The sequence below is a fragment of the Narcine bancroftii genome, chromosome 4 (assembly GCF_036971445.1).
Source record: "Narcine bancroftii isolate sNarBan1 chromosome 4, sNarBan1.hap1, whole genome shotgun sequence".
Taxonomy (NCBI): domain Eukaryota; kingdom Metazoa; phylum Chordata; class Chondrichthyes; order Torpediniformes; family Narcinidae; genus Narcine; species Narcine bancroftii.
The window spans coordinates 90306772-90330417 of NC_091472.1; the positions used below are offsets into that span (position 1 = coordinate 90306772).

General features: G+C 39.1%; 1 protein-coding gene across 6 annotated transcripts in view; it reads right to left on the minus strand.

Moving 5' to 3' along the window:
• The window catches only part of LOC138760804 (son of sevenless homolog 1), a 255322-nt gene extending 232037 nt beyond the window's left edge, over nucleotides 1-23285 (minus strand). For 4 of the 6 annotated variants that reach the window (XM_069931924.1, XM_069931923.1, XM_069931918.1 and 1 more), the window contains exon 1: nucleotides 22981-23285. In XM_069931924.1, coding sequence (XP_069788025.1) covers nucleotides 22981-23067 — 87 coding nt within the window. In that variant the 5' untranslated portion in view covers nucleotides 23068-23285. The remainder of the gene's footprint in view (nucleotides 1-22980) is intronic. The other 2 variants (XM_069931919.1, XM_069931920.1) reach the window with 2 other exon arrangements.
• Between the last annotated feature and the right edge of the window lie 361 nt (nucleotides 23286-23646).

Consider the following 23646-nt stretch of genomic DNA (forward strand, 5'->3'; position numbering starts at 1 on the left):
GACACTGCAAAATCTTTAAAAATTTCTTTCCCATGGGAAACTAAATCAATCTATTGTGAAATAATGGTATTTTTCCAGACAATAATCTTCCTCACCCAATTTCTTTATCAACCTTATTCCAAACCTCAATTAAATGCTTGAATATAGAAGTCTCTCTATTCACTGTTAACAACATAAAATTCCATTTATAAATAAAATCTTGTGTTTGGTTCCCTTATTTTACAAAGTTGAAATATAAGCAAGCTGGAATTTATAATAATGCATAAAATTAGGGAGCTGCAAACATCCTAAATTGTAATTCCAAGTTAATTTATCCAAAGAAACTCTTGCCATCTTTCCTTTCCATAAAAAAAATTCCTAACACAAGTATTTAATTCTTTTTAAAAATTTTGAGGAATTGTAATAGGAATCGATTGAAAAAGGTATTATATTCTAGGAAAAACATTAATCTTTACACAATTTATTCTACCTATTAAAGTAATAGGTAGCATATTCCATCTTTCCAAATCTTTCCTTTATTCTTTTTAATAATGGGGAATAATTTAATTTAAAATTTTCTAATTCAGCTTCCACCCAAATACCTATTTAATTCCCATATCTGGCCACTTAAAATCAATTAACTTTTTACAATTTGTATAATCCCTTTTACTAAAGGCATGATTTCACTTTTTTTTCCCCAAAAATTAATTTTATAACAAGGTACTCCTCCATATTTTTTAATCTAAATTTAAGTTGGTGCAACAAATTTAACGGGTGTGTTAAATAAATTAAAACATCATCTACAAACTTATTTTATGTTCTTCCTGATTCACTTTAATACTCTATTTTTAAATCCTGTCTTATTAATTCAGGAAAGGGTTCAATTGTTAAAACAAATAAAGCATATGACAGTGGACAACCTTGTATACTTGATTTAGTCAATCGAAAAGTTGTTGAATTTTGACCATAAGTCACTATTTTTGCAGTAGGATTCTTATATTATGTTAATCTAATCAATTAAATATTGTCCCTAACCCAAATTTCTCTCAGACTTTAAAAAGAAAATCCCATTCAAATCTATCAAATGCTTTTTCTGCATATAAAGGTATTAATTATTTAGCTTTACTTAAAACGATTGAGGAAGACTTGAAAAGATGGATACATTTACCTATAACTTTAATAGGAAGGGTAAATTGTTTAAAGATCAATATATTTCCAAGGATACAATATCCTTTAATATCTCAAAAAAAAATTTCAACAATTAAATAATCAAGTAAGGAAATTTCTTTAGAAAGGTAAAATGGTAAGAGTTTCTATAGACAAGTTAACGTGGAAATACAAATTGGGAGGTTTACAGCTTTCTAATGTTAGAAATTATCATCAAGCGGCACAGATGAGATTTCTTGTTTCTTTTTTTTGAAAATATACTTTTTTAAAAATCAGGATAGGTTAATATAGAACTGAATAAAACAGGAGAGAATAAAGCATAAGAATTTATATATAAATGGGAATCAAAAATCCTGGTTGCTGATAAAGAGACATCATTTTTGAAATATTTGCTTAATGTTTGGAATAAAATAAATTATGATATTGGTGGAGGGTCTATATCACCTAAAATGCTATTGATTAACCCTCTTTTACCTTTTCAAGAGATTTCAGTTCTTGAAAATATGGTTTTGTAAAGGGATTGTTAATGTTAAAAATTGTTATGAAAGAGGTCAATTAATGTCGTTTGAGCAATTGAGAAACAAATATGCATTTGTACCAGCCCACGCACAGAGACATGGTCCAGCTCACAAAATGGCAGATGAATGCAGCACTGGGGGGCTGACACAGGCCGTTGGCCCAGGTGACCTCCGCACAATGGGAAGATGGAGAACTCTGACATCAGCGCCTGGGGCCCATATAAGCACAATGGCCAGAGAAATAAACCACGCTGCCCACTGAGACAATTGTGTACCTGTTTGAGTGAGTTTGAGCTGACAATCAACCCGCAAAGTGCCAATTCAATCTGGACACCATAGATTTCCTGGGGCACAGAATAAACAGATACAGGAATACACCCCTCCCCAAGAAGGTCAAGGCGGTATGGCACTTTGCTAAGCCACACACAGTAAAAGGGCTACAGGAATTTGCCAGTATGATAAACTTTTACCACAATTTCATACTGGCAGCAGCATGCATCATGTGCCCCCTCTTCGCACTGATGGCAAGTCAAAAGATGTTACTTGCAGCGATGAGTCTTCAAGGGCATTCTAGAATATCAAAGACATGCTGGCCAATACCATCCTAGCAGTCCACCCTAGACTGAAGGCACCTACCAGCCTGACAGTTGATGCCTCCAGCTCAGTGGTTGGGGATGGGGGGCTGCAGGAATAGCTCATTGAGGCCCAATAGCAACCCCTGGCCTTCTTCAGCAGAAACCTCTGCCTCCCAGAGCTCAAATACACTGCTTTCAATCGAAAGCTATTGGCACTGTACCTGGCAGTAAGACATTTCCATGACTTTTTGGAAGGCTGGCAAGTCACAGACTTTACTGATAACAAGCCGCTGACTTTTGCCTTGACCTGACCCGTGGTCAGCCTGACAACAGGGACACTTATCCTACGTGACCAAATTTACCACAGAAATACAGCACATCGCAGGGTAAACCAACGTGGTAGCCGATGCAACCATGCCCCTCGATCGAGTCAGTACACGCCCTGTCCCAAAAGGTCAACTATGTGGCCCTCACCAAAGCGCACCAGCAGGATTCTGAGATCACCACATATTAGACAGCGATCTCTGGCCTCAGGGTTGAAGACATCCCCATTGGCCCTGGTAACCTGACACTGCTGTGCAACGTCTCTACCAGCAGTCCCTGCCCCATCATTCTGGCTGCATGGAGGCTCCAGGTTTTTGATACCATCCACAACCTGGCGCACCCCGCAATCCACCCATGGTCAAAATGATGGCTAGCAGGTTTGTCTGGCATGGCCGCCGAAAACAGGCCAACCAGTGGGCCAAAACTGTCAGTCCTCCAAAGTGCAGGTTAACACAAGAGTGTCCAGACTTTTGAACCAGTGCAGCACAGGTTCAGCCATGTATATATTAACATAGTGGGGCTGTTACCAGTTTCCCATGGGGTGAGATACCTCTTGACCATGGTTGACTGCTCCACAAGGTGGCCGGAGGCAGTCCCACTGGCTGATACCACCACAGAAACCTGTGTCACTCATCAACATATGGTGTAGAGATTCAGGGTCCCAGAGCAACTAACCTCAGATGGGAGGCACAATTCATCTATGGGCAGCGCAGGCTAACTTCTTGTTGACACAGCTCCACCACACCACACTCATCACCCGCAGGCCAATGGGTTGGTGGAGCACTTTCATAGGCACCTCAAGGCAACCTTGAAGGCCTGGCTCAAGGGTCCCAACTGGATGGACAAATTGCCTCAGATCCTGTTGGAGATTCGTACCGCACACAAGGAGCACTTCAATGCCTCGGTGGCAGAGATGGTCTACGGCACGCCTTTGATCATTCCAGGGGAATTCCTGGCCAAAAGACCCTGCAGCAACCCTCAAGAACCTGTGGCAAAAACTCAGGTCCCTGATTCCATGGCAAACCCCACCACACAGCCAGCCCAAACATAACGTCCACAGTACGTATTCGTGAGAAGTGGCTCATACTGGCCGCCCCTACAATGATCCTATGTGGGGCCCTACAGGGTTGTCAGAGACAATGGTTCCACCTTCGTCCTCAACATCAGTGGTAAGAAGGAGACTTTGACCATCAACTACCTGAAAACAGCGTATCTGGACTGTAAGAGCCAGTCTACACTCCTCCCTCACGATGCAGGGGCAGACTGCCCATGCTACAGACAATGCCCCAGTCACCGGTTCTGAGGGGGGGAGGGGGGCATGTAGCGGCCCATGCACAGAGACATAGACTGCACTGAAAAATGGTCGATGAACACAGAAACCGTGCAGACCTAGGGGTGACACCGGCCATTGTCCCAGGTGACCTATGCACGGCGGAAAATGGAGAATTCTGGCAGGAACACCGGCCAATCCCAGGCTGACACTCCAAATGACGCAGGGTCCTGACGTCGGCACCTTGGGCCCATATAAGCGCAATGGCCAGAGCTATAAACCAGTCTAATTTTTCAAGTTTTTGGTGTGCATGTCATTGTTCTCCACGCAAATGCTACACTATATCACATAACTTTTTTTGTTATTTTCAGTAAAGAGCATATTTGAGGGATATGCTTGGTCCAACCATGTTTCTATCTATTTGTACTGAGATAGAACTTATTATGAGCGGGTTGGTTAAAAAATTCACTTCTTTGATATATTTATATTATAAGCAGGAACTCTTTAATAGGATTACATAGATCTCAACAGAAATGGGAAACAGACTTGAATATTATAATTAATCAACAGATTACCTCAATATAATTTTTTTTAACATCAATTAGATCTTACACCACAGAAGTTGAACAGATTGAAATCAGATTTATCAGACCAATATTTTAGGTGTTTTTTTTTTAATTAATTTTTTTCATTTTTCACACTATAAACCATATTAATCAAGATACATACATTTTCCTTCTTAAATATATAGTGTCGTTTTCTCCCCCCCTTCCCTTCCTCACCTCCCCTCCCATTTATTTAAAGTTCAGAATATAAGATACATTAAACCCGTTAAACAATGTTGTCACTCAATAAAAATAAACAAGAAATTCCACTGAGTCAGTTCTTTTCATTATCTTCTCCTTCTGTCATTTTAGGTGGTAGATGTCCATGGTAGGTTTTCTCTAATGTATTTCATGTATGGCTCCCATATTTATTCAAATATTGTAATGTTATTTCTTAAATTATATGTTATTTTTTTCTAATGGAATACATTTATTCATTTCTATATACCATTGTTGTATTCTCAAGTTATCTTCTAATTTCCAGGTTGACATAATACATTTTTTTGCTACAGCTAGGGCTATCATAACAAATCTTTGTTGTGCTCCATCCAAATCGAGTCCAAATTCTTTGTTTCTTATATTACTTAGGAGGAAGATCTCTGGGTTTTTTGGTATATTGCTTTTTGTGATTTTATTTAGTATCTGGTTTAGATCTTCCCAAAATTTTTTCACTTTCTCACATGTCCAAATTGCATGAACTGATGTTCCCATTTCCTTTTTACAGCGAAAACATCTGTCTGATACTGTTGGGTCCCATTTATTTAACTTTTGAGGTGTAATGTATAGCCTGTGTATCCAGTTATATTGTATCATACGTAACCTCGTGTTTATTGTATTTCTCATGGTTCCGGAGCATAGCTTCTCCCATGTTTCATTCTTTATCTTTATGCTTAGATCTTGTACCCATTTTTGTTTGGTTTACAGTTTGTTTCCTCGTTCTCCCTTTCTTGTAGTTTAATATACATGTTTGTTATAAATTTTTTGATTATCATTGTGTCTGTAATCACATATTCAAAATTACTTCCTTCTGGTAACCTCAGACTGTTTCCCAATTTGTCCTTCAAGTAGGATTTCAGTTGGTAGTACACCAACATTGTATCACAAGTTATATTATATGTATCCTTCAATTGTTCAAAGGATAATAGTTTATTTCCCAAAAAACAATTTTCTATTCTTTTGATCCCTTTTTTCTCCCATTCTCTAAAGGAAAGGTTATCTATTGTAAAAGGGATTAGCTGATTTTGCGTCAGTATTAGTTTTGGTAATTGGTAATTTGTTTTATTCCTTTCTACATGAATCTTCTTCCAAATGTTGAGCAGATAATGCAATACCGGAGAATTCCTACGTTGCACCAATTTTTCACCCCATTTATATAATATGTTCAGGTATCTTCTCCCCTATTTTATCTAGTTCTAATCTAGTCCAATCTGGCTTTTCCCTTGTTTGATAAAAATCTGATAGGTATCTTAATTGTGCGGCTCTATAATAATTTTTAAAGTTTGGTAGTTGTAAGCCTCCTTGTTTATACCATTCTGTTAATTTATCTAGTGCTATCCTCGGTTTCCCCCCTTTCCATAAAAATTTCCTTATTATTTTCTTTAAATCAGTGTTAGTGGTAAATCTTTCCAATGCTCTAAGTCGTCTTGTAATTTTTTCATTAGTGGATAATAATTGAGTTTATATAGATGGCCAAGGTTTTCATTTATTTGTATACCTAGATATCGCATTGCTTGCGTTTGCCATCTGAATGGTATTCTTTCTTACATTTTGAGAAATCCGCATTATTCATTGGCACTGCTTCACTTTTATTTGCGTTAATCTTGTACCCCGACACTTCTCCATATTCCTTCAATTTCCTATGTAATTCTTTTATTGATATTTCTGGTTCTGCTAAGTATATTATAACGTCATCTGCAAATAGACTGATTTTATATTCCTTGTCTTTTATTTTTATCCCTTTTTTATTTTCTGTTCTTATCAGTTCTGCTAGTGGTTCTATGGCTAATGCGAACAATAAAGGAGATACTGGGCATCCCTGCCTTGTTGATCTGCTTAAGTTAAATTGTTTTGATATATATCCATTTACTGTCACTTTCGCCAATGGCCCCTTATATAATGCTTTAATCCAATTAATATATTTCTCTGGTAAGCTGAATTCTTGTAGTACTTTGAATAAATAATTCCATTCTACTCTGTCAAAGGCCTTCTCTGCATCTAGATTTACTATTTTTGGTACATAGTCGGCTAATCTGTTTGCTAATAGTTTAGCTATTATCTTATAATCTTATAATCTGTGTTAAGTAAAGATATTGGTCTATATGATGCTGGTGTAAGTGGATCTTTCCCCGTCTTTGGTATTACTGTAATTATTGCTGTTTTACATGACTCTGGTAAAGGAGGAAAAACCCAACACCCAACCCCAACCAACCAATTTTCCCTTGCAACCGCTGCAATCGTGTCTGCCTGTCCCGCATCGGACTGGTCAGCCACAAACGAGCCTGCAGCTGACGTGGACTTTTTACCCCCTCCATAAATCTTCGTCCGCGAAGCCAAGCCAAAGAAAGAAGTAAGACATGACTCTGGTAAGCTTTGTGTTTTATCAATCTGGTTGATTACTTCCAGGAGGGGAGGAATTAATAAATCTTTAAATGTTTTATAGAATTCTATTGGGAATCCATCCTCTCCTGGTGTTTTATTGTTCGGTAGTTTTTTTATTATCTCCTGTATTTCTTCTATTTCAAATGGTTTTGTTAATTTATTTTGTTCCTGTTTGTAATTTCGGTAGTTCAATTTTAGTTAAAAATTTATCTATTTTATCTTCTTTCCCTTCGTTTTCAGTTTGATATAGTTGTTCGTAGAATTCTCTGAAGTTTTCATTAATCTCCGTTGGATTATATGTGATTTGCTTGTCTTTTTTCCTTGATGCCAATACCATTCTCTTAGTTTGTTCTGTCTTAAGCTGCCACGCTAGAATTTTGTGCATTTTTTCTCCTAGTTCATAATATTTCTGTTTTGTCTTCATTATATTCTTCTCCACCTTATATGTTTGTAGTGTTTCATATTTTATTTTTTTATCTGCCAATTTTCTTCTTTTAGTTGTGTCTTCCTTCATTGCTAATTATTTTTCTGTATTTGCTATTTCCCTTTCCAACTGTTCTGTTTCCTGGTTGGGTAGTCCTTCTTCATCTTAGTTACATAACTTATTATTTGCCCTCTGATGAACGCTTACATTGCGTCTCATAGTATAAACTTATCTTTCACTGATTCCGTATTTATTTCAAAGTACATTTTAATTTGTCGTTCAATTAATTCTATAAGATCCTGTCTTTTAAGTAGCATGGAGTTTAATCTCCATCTATACATTCTTGGTGGGATATCCTCTAACTCTATTGTCAAAAACAGGGGTAAGTGGTCCGATAATAGTCTAGCTTTATATTCCGTTTTCCAAACTCTCTCTTGCATGTGAGCTGATAACAGGAATAGGTCTATTCTTGAGTATGTTTTATGTCTGCCCGAATAATATGAATATTCCTTTTCCTTTGGGTGTTGTTTCCTCCATATATCCAAAAGTTGCATTTCTTGCATCGATTTAATTATAAATTTGGTTACTTTGTTCTTTCTATTAATTTTTTTTCCAGTTTTATCCATGTTTGAATCCAAATTAAGATTGAAATCCCATCCTATTAGTATGTTCCCTTGCGTGTCTGCTATCTTCAAAAAGATATCTTGCATAAATTTTTGATCTTCTTCATTAGGTGAATATACATTGAGTAAATTCCAAAACTCCGAATATATCTGACATTTTATCATTACATATCTCCCTTCTGGATCTATTGTTTCCTCTTCTATTTTGATTGGTACATTTTTACTGATTAATATAGCTACTCCTCTAGCTTTTGAATTATATGATGCTGCTGTTACATGTCCTATCCAATCTCTCTTTAATTTCTTGTGTTCCACTTCCGTTAAGTGTGTCTCTTGTATGAATGCTATATCAATTTTTTCTTTTTTCAGTAAATTTAACAGTTTCTTCCTTTTGATTTGGTTATGTATTCCATTAATATTTAAAGTCATATAATTCAACATAGCCATTTCATACTTTGTTTATCTTCCCTTTCCATTTTCTCATCATCACCTTTCCTTCTTATCCATTTCTGCTTTTTTTTGAACACTTTATAAGACAACATTTCTAAAACATCAAACATTTCCCTTATTCTCCTATCTAAAATTTCTTTCACCCCACTATCCCCTCCCCTTCCTGAGTTGCCCTTTGTCCCTTGTCGGGCAATCACATCTCCCCTCTCCATTTGGATTTGCAAAATCACTCGCAAGCGTCAACTGATTTCGCAGTGACCGTAATTCTTCCCCACCCAGCCCCCCCTAGAAAAGATTTTAATCTTCATTTATAACAAAGGTCACTCTCTTAATTCCCTCCTTACTTCCTTTCTTCCCTTACTTTCCCTTCTTAGTTCTTATCTATACTCTATTTTTTTTAAAATATACATACACACATATACACACACACATATATATATATATATAAAAAAAAATATATATATATATATCTAAATATATATATATGTATATATATATATATATATATATACACCCATATACATATATTTTGTGGTCATTTTTGTTCTCGTTACATGTCTTCATCTCTCTGTCTGTTTTGTAGTTGTTCTGCAAATTTTCGTGCTTCCTCCGGATCCAAGAATAGTCTGTTTTGCTGCCCTGGAATAACTATTTTAAGTACCGCTGGATACTTTAGCATAAATTTATATCCTTTTTTTCATAGGATCGTTTTTGCTGTATTAAACTCCTTCCTCTTCTTCAGGAGTTCAAAACTTATATCTGGATAGCAAAAAAATTTTTGACCTTTGTATTCCAGTGGTTTTTTGTCTTCTCTTATTTTTTTCATTGCCTTCTCCAATATATTTTCTCTTGTTGTATATCTAAGGAATTTTACTAGAACGGATCTTGGTTTTTGTTGTGGTTGTGGTTTAGGGGCTAATGTTCTTTGTGCCTTTTCTATTTCCATTTCTTCCTGTAATTCTGGTCTTCCTTGGACCCTGGGGATCCATTCTTTTATAAATTCTCTCATATTCTTGCCTTCTTCAACTTCCTTAAGGCCCACTATCTTTATATTGTTTCTTCTATTATAATCTTCTGAGCTAACAGCTCTTGTGTCTCTAACTTTTTTATTAGATTCTTCTAATTTCTTTTTTAAGTCATCTACTTCTATTTCTATGGCTGTTTCTCGTTCTTCCACCTTGTCCACTCTTTTTCCTATATCTGACATGATCATCTCTAATCTATTCATTTTTTCTTCTGTACTTTTTACTCTTTATTTCACTGAATTCTTGTGATTGCCATTCTTTTATTGATTCCATATATTCTTTAAAAAAAAATATATCCATGTACTTGCCCTTCCCTTCTTCTTCCATTTCTCTGTGTTCTTCCTCTTCTTCTTCTGAGTCCACTCCAGGATCTGTGTCCTTTACCTCTGTCTCTTCTGGTTTTCTTGTTGGGTTGTTTGTTTTATCTTGTTGAGTATTTCTGGTCTTCTTATTTTTATTTGAAGTGTCTTGCTGCTGGTCTTCTTCCTCTGAGTTGGTCATCTGTTGTTTCTTTGTTTTCTTTTTACTCTCTTCTTTCTTGTTCTCGTTATTTTCTATGTTCCCCTCTTGCTGCTTTGTTGTGGTTGTCAATTTCAGCTGTGGAGATCGACTCCTCAGCTGGTCCCCCCGTCAAGTGTTCTTTTTGTCTTGCGCATGCGCAGTTGCGCACTTTTGTTTGGCTCCGCGAGCCATTTTTGTAGTCCCGAGCTCGGGGCTTCAACTGACTTGAGGGAGCGGGCTTCTCTCTCCACAGCGGGCCTCCTCAGACAGGTAAGGCCTTCACCTTCTTCTTCCGACGTCTTTTCTTCTTCTCTTCTTCCCGTTGCTTTTGGCTTTTCTTTCTTCGCTGCCATTTTCTCCACACCTTTATTTTCACTTTATTTTAGTTTTTGTGCTTGTGCCTTTGTTTTTTCTCTTTTTTTTTAAACTTTTCCGGAGAGGGCTGGAGTTCCCCGACCGGCCACTACTCCATCACGTGACTCCTAATCCTTTAGGTGTGATGAAGATGTAGGATCCTTTATACATGCAACGTGGTCTTGTTCCAATGGGAGACACTTTTGGACGGCTTTTCATAAAATTTTGGAACAAGTTACAGAAATTTATTTTCTGCAAAGTCCTGATTTAATATTTATTAGGAAATATTGAAGGTAGAAGTATTAAATTGAAACTATTAATTTATCAACTGAAATTTGTTAAATTGGCATTAGTGGTAGCAAAGTATTGGAATTATTTGGAAATCAGATACATCTTTGACTATTCCAAGGTGGTATATGAAATTCAAAATTGTATTCCTTTTGAAAAAAAAAACACTTATAATTAAAGAAAAATTACCCTATGTATTTTTTTTTAACAAATTTGACACCCATCCGCCCAAATAATGGGATTAAATTTGTAATTATATCCCTTTTATCCCTCTGGACCTGCAGGATTCTCCTCCGTATGTTTATGTTAGATCTGATGATTTGTACTGGATTATATCTTTCTCTGAAATCCAAAGATCCCTTTACTTTCTCTTTTTTATACCTATAAAGTTTTTTTTTTCAGTTTGTACATCATTTCTTTGAGGGGGTTGGTTGGGGTGGGGAGAAAACCATCATATATGTAATCAATTTGTTTTTTTAATATCTGTATTATAATAATTAGTTACTGCATGTATGGAATATTAAATATTTTTTAAAAAATTACATTACAATTGAGTGCTTTTGTGACAGATTATAGGAAAAACCCAACACCCAACCCCAACCAACCAATTTTCCCTTGCAACCACTGCAACCGTGTCTGCCTGTCCCGCATCGGACTTGTCAGCCACAAACGAGCCTGCAGCTGACGTAGACATTACCCCTCCATAAATCTTCGTCCGCGAAACCAAGCCAAAGAAGAGAAGATAGATATGTTTTTGGGAGATAAATTGGGACACATTTTTTTTTCTTTGGCTTGGCTTCGCGGACGAAGATTTATGGAGGGGGTAAAAAGTCCACGTCAGCTGCAGGCTCGTTTGTGGCTGACAAGTCCGATGCGGGACAGGCAGACACGATTGCAGCGGTTGCAGGGGAAAATTGGTTGGTTGGGGTTGGGTGTTGGGTTTTTCCTCCTTTGCCTTTTGTCAGTGAGGTAGGCTCTGCGGTCTTCTTCAAAGGAGGTTGCTGCCCGCCAAACTGTGAGGCGCCAAGATGCACGGTTTGAGGCGTTATCAGCCCACTGGCGGTGGTCAATGTGGCAGGCACCAAGAGATTTCTTTAGGCAGTCCTTGTACCTTTTCTTTGGTGCACCTCTGTCACGGTGGCCAGTGGAGAGCTCGCCATATAACACGATCTTGGGAAGGCGATGGTCCTCCATTCTGGAGACGTGACCCATCCAGCGCAGCTGGATCTTCAGCAGCGTGGACTCGATGCTGTCGACCTCTGCCATCTCGAGTACTTCGACGTTAGGGATGTAAGCGCTCCAATGGATGTTGAGGATGGAGCGGAGACAACGCTGGTGGAAGCGTTCTAGGAGCCGTAGGTGGTGCCGGTAGAGGACCCATAATTCGGAGCCGAACAGGAGTGTGGGTATGACGACGGCTCTATATACGCTTATCTTTGTGAGGTTTTTCAGTTGGTTGTTTTTCCAGACTCTTTTGTGTAGTCTTCCAAAGGCGCTATTTGCCTTCGCGAGTCTGTTGTCTATCTCATTGTCGATCCTTGCATCTGATGAAATGGTGCAGCCGAGATAGGTAAACTGGTTGACCGTTTTGAGTTTTGTGTGCCCGATGGAGATGTGGGGGGGCTGGTAATCATGGTGGGGAGCTGGCTGATGTAGGACCTCAGTTTTCTTCAGGCTGACTTCCAGGCCAAACATTTTGGCAGTTTCCGCAAAGCAGGACGTCAAGCGCTGAAGAGCTGGCTCTGAATGGGCAACTAAAGCGGCATCGTCTGCAAAGAGTAGTTCACGGACAAGTTTCTCTTGTGTCTTGGTGTGAGCTTGCAGGCGCCTCAGATTGAAGAGACTGCCATCCGTGCGGTACCGGATGTAAACAGCGTCTTCATTGTTGGGGTCTTTCATGGCTTGGTTCAGCATCATGCTGAAGAAGATTGAAAAGAGGGTTGGTGCCAGAACACAGCCTTGCTTCACGCCATTGTTAATGGAGAAGGGTTCAGAGAGCTCATTGCTGTATCTGACCCGACCTTGTTGGTTTTCGTGGAGATAAATTGGGACACATACAAACACTTTAAAAACAGAGTTCATTTAAAATACTGGTCACGCTATACAGGGCAGCACCAAGAGCTCTTGCAAAAGCTTTGGAGAGTGCCCAAGAGACTTCACTAATGGATTGTTGTTTACAAAATGGCAACAGATGAAAGAACTCATCAGAGCCACAGGCTGTCTGGAGTGGAACTTGCTGTTCTATGAGAGTCATGAGGATTTGCAAGCAGAGAGAGAAAGAAAAACAGGCTTACACACACACACACACACACACACACACACACACACACACACACACACACACACACACACACACACACACACACACACACACACACACACACACACACACACACACACACACACAGGAAAGCTAGTGGAAAAACCCCAATTGGAAGACAGGTTGTGAGTACTTTGTTCAGCCTGGTCAAAGCTAGTGGAAAAATCCCAATTGGAAGACGGGTTGTGAGTATTTTGTTCAAACTGGTCAAAGCCCAAGTTTCTTCGGCAAGACACTGAAGTGGCTGATCTGAAGGAATCAGTTGTGGGTGTCTAATGAGCAACAAATCTCTCTCTGAAAACCAACAAGAAGCTTCCTGAGCAGTAACCATTTACTTTTCAAGCACCAAAGCCTGGTGAACTTTATACATGTTAAACTCTGTGCACAGTATAAGAATTGGCTGCAACTAGTAAACTTGGAGGAATGAAAAGTAAGATTGGACTGTGAATAACTTTTCTGAACTTATACACACATTACATACACGTATGCTTAGAATTAGAAGTGGGTTAAGTTAACAGAAATAAGTTAAAGTTTGATCCTGTTTTCATGTTTAAAGATAATTAAAAGCAATTTTTGTTTAAGTAACCATTTGTCTTGGTGAATATCTATTGCTGGTGGGTTTTGGGTTCCTCTGGCCTTGTAATACTTTTAATATTTCCTGTGACAGCTCATTCCATATACCAACCACCCTGTGCGAAGATGTGCCCTCTCCTCTTAAATCTAGATTTTAGATTCCCTTTCCCTGGGAAAAAAATTTCCCTTATCCACTTCCTTTATAATTTTATAAACTTAACCAAGGTCCCTCCAACACCCCCTCCACCCGCAAAAATTGTTCCAGGGCGAAAAGTTCCTTCCTTTCTAGCCTCTCCTTATAACTCAAGCTTCCAGTCCCAGCAACAGCTTAATGATATCTTTTCTTTAGCTGGTGACCAAAACTGCACATAATATTCCAAGTGTGGTCTCACCAATGTCTAGTTGCGATTATCATAACCTCGCTGCTCCTGTAACTCAATGAAGGCAAATGTGTCAAAAAAGCTTCTACACCACCATGTCTATCCATGTTGCCACTTCCATGGAACTATGTATATGTACCCCCAAGTATTTTTGTTCAGCCACAGTCTAACATTCATTGTGCATGTCCTGCCCAGGTTTAACCAACAAAATTTTGTGCCACACTACAGAGAGTCTCCTCTTCCAGATGTGTTGATGGTATAAGCAGGATACAAAACAATCTTAAGAATTTATATTAAAATGCATTCTTAATCAAATAAAGTCAGAGAACGGGGGCATAAATATAGAAGTGTCCATGAATCAGTAGGACATCAAAAAATTCAGGAAACACGGTTTACATCACCTCTGCAAACTTCAACTCTGAGACAGGCTCAAATGGAACATGGAATTCAAGGATATCATGAATTCCAAGCATTCAGATTCATTCTCCACAAACATATTCCAACTTGCAATATTTATTCACAAATAAAACTATGACAGAAGAAATATTGGACTTGTTGGAGAAAACAACAAACAATGTTAATTTGGACTTGACATAGCAACAGAGAATGCCAATAGAATAATGCATAAACTTTTCAGTGTTGCAACTGATACAGTAAGCACCCTGCAAATGCAGGAAAAAAATGCAAGCATTCTTGGATCATTGAATCTCAATCCCAAAGTTTTCAGTATTCATCCCTGCTGTTGCATTACCCATCATGAACATTTTACAGTCAGATACGAAATTTAAAAATGTTAAGTAATCATTATAGCGCTTGCTGATTTCATCCACTCAAACGAGAAAAACCAAAATTGAAAAAAAACTTTCAAGAGATGAAAATTAATGGAAAATCAAATGACAGCTGCTAATATTGCATTACAATCTCTCAGTAATATATCAGATAGGTTTGTGGTACAACACAGCAAGTATACTTTTAGTGCTTTTTCTTATATAAAAGGTGAACTATTGGCAATAAAAAACATGCTTAAAAGTTGTGAGTGTCTTAATATATCACAAGAGGAGAAAAATAGCAGGCCTGGGGCTGGGTACCCTTTGGCAAATTATTTGCCCCTCAATACTTGAAAGCCAGGAAAGTAAAGGAATTCACCATTCACCTGAATGAGTGCAGCTCCAAGAAGCTTAATAATATCCAGGACAAGGCAGCCTTATGGGCACCCCATCTACCACTCAAAACATTAATTCCTTCCACCACCAATGCATAGCCACACAATCTACAAACCCACCCAGTTACTTGCCAATACCATGCCTTAACAGCTCCCAAACCCACAACCTCTCCCTCCACAAACAAGAAGAACAAGCAAATGGGAAAATCTGGCTTCCTTTCCAAGTCATACAGAAGATTAGGTATAAAAATGAAACTTCAGTTAAAAGAGAAAAGGGTTTTTGGTTTAAGAAGATTGAAAAAGTCCAAGCACAATGCTGCTTTCTATATTTACAAATTCAGTCAAAAATAATGTTTTAACTTGTTAGGTTAACATCCTCTGTTGATGTTAACTGTGGCTTTTTTTTAGGAAATATACACTAAATATTTTTCACAACCAACGCAAAATTACATAGAGAGAGGCTAACAATATTCTTGAGCTCTATTGGCAGGGATAAAGTTTAAAATGGATCTGCATAGACCTATCATGCCGTAACTAAGATATTGCTATACATCTATCATTCTCTTAGTCTGGCGGCATAGTTAGCACAACACTGTTACAGCCCTAGAGATTGGGACTTGGCATCGAATCCTGCGCACTCTGTAAGGAGTTTGTATATTCTCCCCATGTTTGTGTGGATATCTTAGAGTACTCTGGTTCCTCCTACCGTTCAAAACTTACCGGGGATTGTAGGTGGAATTAGGTGGCATGGGCTCGTGGATCAAAATGGCCTGTTACCATGCTGCATTTTTTTTTTTTTAATTAAAAATTTAAAACACTCCCCACCATCGATAACATCTACAGGGAACATTGCCATTGGAGTGCAGCAGCAATCATCAAGGATCCACTTCACCCAGACAAGCTCTATTCTCGCTGCTATCATCAAGAGGTATAGGTGCACAAAACTCACAACAACAGGTTCAGAAACAGCTGCTATCCCTCCACCATCAGACTCCTCAAGAACAAACTCAATCAGGGACCCAATTAATTACAGACAGTCCCCAGGTTACGAACATCTGACTTACGGATAACTTGTACTTACAAACCGACTATGCACTCCTTACCGAAATCACATTTGAAGTAGCAATGCTTTGATTTCAGACAGTTATTGTACACATTGTGTATTGAAACACAGCAAAATGACCCCATCTCACCCTTGCTCTCCAGCTGTTATCAAACTAGATAAACTCCCAGCTCTCCATTAAAATTGTCCCAAACTACAAAAAATCTTTACCTGTTATCTATTGTTGTTAAGTGTTCACTGAAGCAGCTTATTTTATTGTCTGGTAAATTGAAAAAGAAAGCTGGTCAACGTGTAACAGGTACTCTCATGAAAACTTGCATGCCAGTCAGAAATCTGCAATCGCTCATTTCATAATTGTATTACCTGCATGCAGATGCAACTCAGATACAAGTACACCTCCAGACCCACAGTGTTATTAGTATCACATTAATTAAAATGTAACCCTGCCAAATAGCTCAGCAGATTGTATATTTCCAAGATTGCTGTTTAACAACAATATCTTGATCGTAATCTTAACCTGACATATACAGACGAAGACTGCTATATTCCAGGTTCATGCACATGAAGTTTATCACTTCATGCAGTGGAGGATTTTATTTTATTTTAAAGTAGTGTGTTTCAAACTTAAATGGATTATTCCAAGCAACATATCTACTGATTCTGGAAACTATATTGCAATTTTTAATAAATAAGTGATTTTCCCTTGACTGATATTATATTTATAACAGCATTCATTATGTGCATTAACCATAGATTCAACATGTCTACACGCGAAAATTGACTCCAGTAGTTTTATATACATAGTATATATTTTACATTTCTAAGACAAACATTTGAGTAACTGATGCTAAATAAGAATATGTACCCGTTCTGACTTGCGTACAAATTCGACTTAAAGACAGACCTTGGAACAGATCTTGTTCATAACCCAGGGACTGCTGGTACTCTTAGTTTATTGATTGTTTTTTCTCTCTCTCTCAGTATTGCAGTCAGTTTGTTTACATTTCTTTATTTGTTTACATGTAACTGAGAAAAATGGAGGGTTATGAAGTAGGGAAATTCTAGGCAGTTGTTAGAGTTGGTTATTTGGTCACCACAACTCTGTAGGCCAAAAGGCTTGTACTGTGCTGTAAATTTCTACACTTTATGTTCTGAGAGGACGTGCGAATACAGGTGGTGCAGGAGGCAGGAGTATCAAAGGAGACAATGGGATCAACAGACACACAATATCTCTGAAGAGACTCATTTTCTTATCTTGATCGTGGCACTAGTTTCATAGCACCTTTTTATGTACTTTTATCAGTCAAAAAATGTTTGTATATTTTGGAAAAATAGATAATAAATGGGATCTCACATTCAATTCAATTTTCAAATCCTAGTCCAGTATTGAGACTGGACTGATATATTGGAACTATCTTCACATCAATGACAAAAAAAATTATCTTCTTTATTTAACATTAGGAATTTTGTCATTTTTATTATTATGGGGAGTCAGCTTCAATGAAACTGAATTAGACTAGCCTCATAAATGCAGCAACACACCAGATTAGAGACTGAGTGCTCTAAAATGAGTTATCTTTTGAATCCATTATCATTAAGACATAAATCAGGCGCATGATGGAATCTCTTTGCCCAAATAAATCTAGATCAAACAACACTCAAGAAGCTTGTCACAAGTCATCCAAAGAGCCCACTTAGCTGCCTCACCTTCCACTGCCTTAAAACATTAATGCCTTCCATAAATGCTGCAAATTGACTCAGGGTATATAAGGTATACAGCAACAACTCACCACAATTTCAACAGTTACCTCCTCAATACCAATAAATCTTGGTCATATTGGCATATCTGAATTTCTAATCAATAAACAATTAAATAGATGAAAAAATGCACACAACCCCAGACTGCATAAAAACTTAAAGCCCAAATGGAACAATTTATAAGTTCCTCTTAAAGTAGACACGGTCCTGACTTGGAAAGGTATCACCGACCCTCCATCATTACTGAGTTAAGATCCAGGTACTCACTACCTAACAACTGTATAGAAAACCCTCAACAAATTGTTACAGACATTAAGGAAGAGGTTCATCTCCATCTTCTCAAGGGAAATTATGAATAGGCAATACATTTCAGCATTTCTAGTTAAGATCCTCAAACAATGAAATATTGTGCTCATGGTTACGAAGTCCAACTTATAGACAACTCATACTTACAAGCAGATAGCTTCCTGTGTGTCGGCTCAAGTAAGGAGAACGCCGTCCACCATTTTGTCAGATCATGTTGCCGTTAGCATTGTATTGAGCGTGCCTACTTCAAGAAATCGACTCCAGTAGTTTTAACTAATGCTAAATAAAAACCTTATATACATGTTCCATCTTACCTACAAATTCAACTTCAGACTTAGGAACGGATCTCGTTCGTAACCCAGGGATTGCCTGTACTCTGAAATAGCTGTGCAATTTGTCATAATTTTTCACAATTGACCTGCATGTACACAAATTTCTTTTGAAAGTCACTTGTAAATCTGGTTCCACTATCTTTTGAACATGTGCATTTCAGTTCATATGTGAGTACAAATGTTTAAAATATTTAGATTAGACAGCATCTCTGGACACAAGAACCAAGTCAGCATTTTAAGTGTACAGGGCTTTCATTAGAAATGAGCAAAGTTGGGGATAAAATAACACAGATAAAGGAAGAGGGGTGAAGAGAACAGAAGGAAAGATTCTCCGCAGATCAGAGATTAGGAAAGACCAAGAGGTGATGGAGACAGCTCAAAGTGATGAAGGGTGGGAAAATGCTTCTGTATTATGAGAAAGGTTGCTATGTGAAACAATTCTGTTCATCATTTCTCTTATTTTCTTGGACTTCTTCATCATGGGCGGCACGGTTAGCGTAGCATTTAGTACAATGCTGTTACAGTGCCAGCGATGGTTTCCTCCCATACTTCAAAAATGTAGTGCAGGTAATCTGGTGAGTGTAATTAGGCAGCATGGGTTTGTGGGCCGGAAGAGCTGTTACCATGCTGTATATCTAAATTTAAATTAAAAATATCACTCCAGCAAGGTGTGGTACCTACCTGTTTCAAACAGGCATCAATCATACCGGTACCCAAGAAGAATGTGGTAACCTGCCTAATTGACTATCAACCAGTGGGACTCATATCAACAGAGATGAAATGTTTTGAAGAGCAGTGTTGAAGCTTATCAGGTCCAATCTGAGCAGTGACATGGATCCATTCCAATTCGCTTATCATAGCAAAAGGTCTAAGGTAGATGCCATCTCAATGGTTCTACACAAAGCCCTGGAACACCTGGATGCAAAGATGCATACATCAGGATGCTCTTAATCAAGTACAGTTAGGAAAACTGCAAGTCCTGGGACTCAACACCCCAGTGATTGGATCCTGGATTTTCTCACCTCCAGACACAATCTGTGAGGATTGCTAAGAATATCTCCTCCACATTATCCATCAGTACCAGAGCACCATAAGACTATGTTTTTAGTCTTCCACACTATTTGCCTACAACTGTGTGGTTTGGTATGACAACAATACCATCTGCAAATTCACTAGTAGTGGGTTGTATTAAAAGGGTCAATGAGTCAGAATACAGTAGGGAGATTGAAAACTTGGCTGAATGATGCAACAACAACAACATCGCACTCAATGACACCAAAACCAAGGTGCTGATCGCTGACTTCAGAAATGGAAAACCAGAGGTGTACGATCCAGTGATCTTTGGGGGTTCAGAGGTGGAGAAGGGGAGCATATTTAAGTTCTTGGGAGTCACTGTCTCAAAGTATCTTTCCTGGACCCAACTCTAATTGTGTTGTGAAGAAAACACATCAGTGCCTCGACTTCCTAAAGAGTTAGCAGAGGTTTCATATGACATCAGAAACACTAGCAAATTTCTACAGATGAGTGCTGACTGGCTGCATTGTAGTCTGTTACGGGGACACCAATACCTCTGAGCATAAAGCCCTGCAAAAGGTAGTGGACACAGCCCAGTACATCAGTGGTAAAACCCTTCCCACCAAAGAACATCTACAGGGAACTCTGCCGTTGGAGAGCAGCAGCAATCATCAAGGATCCACACCATCCAGTGCACATTCTAGTATCACTTCTACCATCAGGAAAGAGGTGTAGGTGCCACGACTTCCACCACCAGGTTCAGGAACAGCTGCTACATTTCCACTATTGGCAGCTCAACAACTAACTCAATCAGGGACTCATTTCAGGTCTCTAACATGTCATTGTTTGTGCAATTTAGAGAGAAAAAAAGTTTGTTTACAATTCCTTATTTGTTTACATGTGCATGTTGAGTGCAGTTTTTTTTTGCATTATCAATAAGTGGTTCGCCCACAGGACAAAGAATCTCAGGGTTGTATGTGATGTCATGTATGTATGCTGACAATAAATTTGATATCTAACCTATTTAATCACAAGTTCCATACTTTATCTAAAATAACTAAAAAGGGAGAGGCATGTCTGAAATCCCAGCATTGGGATCATTTTCAAGTTGGTCACTGCAGAAATCCGCAAAAACCTTCCAACATGCTAAAAACAACGTATAACAAGGTACCTACCAAGCCCCAATATATGCAAATAATTAATTCAAGTAAAACATTATTTACGTCAGGAAATAAACCAAAACAGACCAGGTAAAATTTAACTAATTGTAGATTAAGAGACTGATCTACAAAGGCTAAGATCACCGTAACAATGCCAAAGATAGCCTGAAACACTGCATTAAGGTGATCTCCAAAGAGGATGTAATTTCACTATAATCAGTCAAAATGACTGTACACAATTCCACTGAAGCGGCCAGCGCGACATACTGCTTCATTAATTGTTCTCCATTTTCACGACTGGAACATCATTATTAATTTACTGCACAAAATCACAAAACAACCTTTTGCTTGTGTGTGTGAGTGTGTCCTATTCAACCAGGAAAGTGCACGCATAATAAATTGCCTCTCCTTTCTTGGTGTAGTGATTGCTGCGTGGCCACTCTCTGGTTTGCCAAGCAGGAGGTCACTGTAAATGGCCTCTCCTACATTACTGCATCCATAGCAACATTTTGTGATTTACCCCGTTTTCACTGAGTTTTCTACGTCATGGTGCAACCGAGTGTCCAGGAGTATAACTGCATAGGTAGGCTGGGCTCATAAGCCTTGGTTGGCAGCCAACCTAAGAGAAGGAAAACTCTTGATTTCAAACACAGGCAGATTAGGCTCATTAGCCTCATCTACGAGAAGGACACCCTGATGTAACACCTATGACCTGAGGACCTGGCTGTCACCATCCAAGCTTGCTAGGCCATGGCAGATAAACCCCAGGTGTAAAGGATGGGGCCAGTACTGCACTCCACCTAAAAAATTCATTGTTCAGGCTCGAAGGATATGCCCTTGTCTAGGCTCCTTCTAGATGCCAATATGAGTGTGTATACACACACATATATATATATATATATATATATATACAGTATACATATGTATATATGTTTAAGTGTGTATACACATACAAACACAAATATACAAGCATACACATATACACACATATGTACAGTATATACATAAAAATATATTCACGCATACTTTCTTTTGCTGTGTATATATGTACATACAAAGAATGTGTATGTACATACATGCATACTTTCTTTTACTGTATGTATGCAGGTATGTGCCCCTTAAGTAAACGATACATTCTGTGAAAATGGGCATTATGCAATGTGGATGTTGTGTGAACATCGTATTGCCGTATACACTTAGCAAAGCTATATGGGATACTGAACTTAGGATAAAATTAACTAATTTTTTTCACTTTTTAAACTTTTATGTAAAAACTTTATTAGCCTATATCACAATTTAACAAAGAGGATCAGGATCATCCACATCACGGTTCTCAACTTCTTTAGTGTTCCACTGGAAGAATTTCAGATCAAATAACCTCCACTGATGAACTGTCACTCTGTAATGCCTGAAGGACCTGGCTGAGGCTCTTCTTGGGGAGGTGTTGTCTCCTTCAGGAATATGTCCAGTGTTGTTTGATTTTTCTTTTCTTCATAAATTTCTTTATATACAGCGAACACTGCATGAGCATTCCTCTCTAGTTCAGTGTTTGGGTCCATCTCTTCAGCAAGCTGTTAATGTCTGCCAAGAATTTGGCTAATCCCTTAACAGTGAACCTCTTCTGTACCTTTACCCTTGCCGCTTCTCAGTTCTAGTTACGTCCACTCCATCCCGATCTCGCGTTCTCCCATCGGGATTTCTGACTGAACTCCATTATAACCCTATCGGACCACTGACGATGGACGTGTATGCGGTCGGACGTTGCCCGATCGGACATGAACTGGCGCACACTCTGTACAGACAGACTTTCTTCCACTGGCTGTGTGCGCGCGGACTTTCTTTCTGTGGGTAGATATGCGGGTATACTGTCTACACATTTTTTTCGCTGTGCGTGCATAAACATATTTCTTTCACTGTATACATTTCTTTCGGTGGGGGGGTGATGTGTGTGTTTATACACAGAGATACATTTTTATACGTATATATATCTCTATATATAGATATATATAGAGAGAGATATATCGATATATAACACACACACACACACACACACACACACACACACACACGTAATACCATGTCGGATGTGTCCGTAGTTACGTTTCAACTATTCATCCACAATTTCAAAAATAAAACTAGGTGGCGGTGATCTCATAAATTGCGTTATGCAATATTCCAGCACATTCAAGAACGTGGGAGCAAAGCCCTTACCTTCCGCAGAGCAGTGACGAAGAGACCCCGCCATTTGGGTGCATTGTCCTCGCTGAAGAAGTCGTACTGCTGCAGCGGCTGTTGCATGGTGCTGCCTCCAGCCACGGGGTGCGCACCCGCAGCCTCGCCAACTCACAGCGGGGCCACCGAGACGGTTTCTTGCTCGATCGCCGCTCCTCGGGAGGGGATGATCCCGAAAAATAATTCTCAACACCCCCAAACCCCCTCCCTCAACACCTCACTGCTCTAGCGTTGGCCGATCGCCCCTCATTCTAGTCAAAACAAACCTCCTCCTCCAGGTCTCTTGCCCCTTCCCACCCACCCTTGCCCCCTGAAAGTTTTGGAAGTGATGTCCTGTCCCGTTCCCCCCCCCCCTCCCTCCCTCTCTCCCTCTCTCCCGTCCCCTTCACCCCCACAGCTCTTCGCAGCGCTGGCACCGACCCGCGACTCCCCCGCTCGCGCGCCGGGAGGGAGGGGAGAGGACACCATCCGGCTGCCCGAGCAACCAGGGAGAAAAGCGCTCGAGACGCGCCAACCACCGGCTCTCGCGCCCAACGGGTCGCCCTCGAGACAGTGTCGACTCGAGCCCAAGCCCCAACAGTCGTCTTGGAGCGGGGAGGAGGGAAGCTAAGGCCAACTCGCCAGCTGACCTCACTTATATTATAC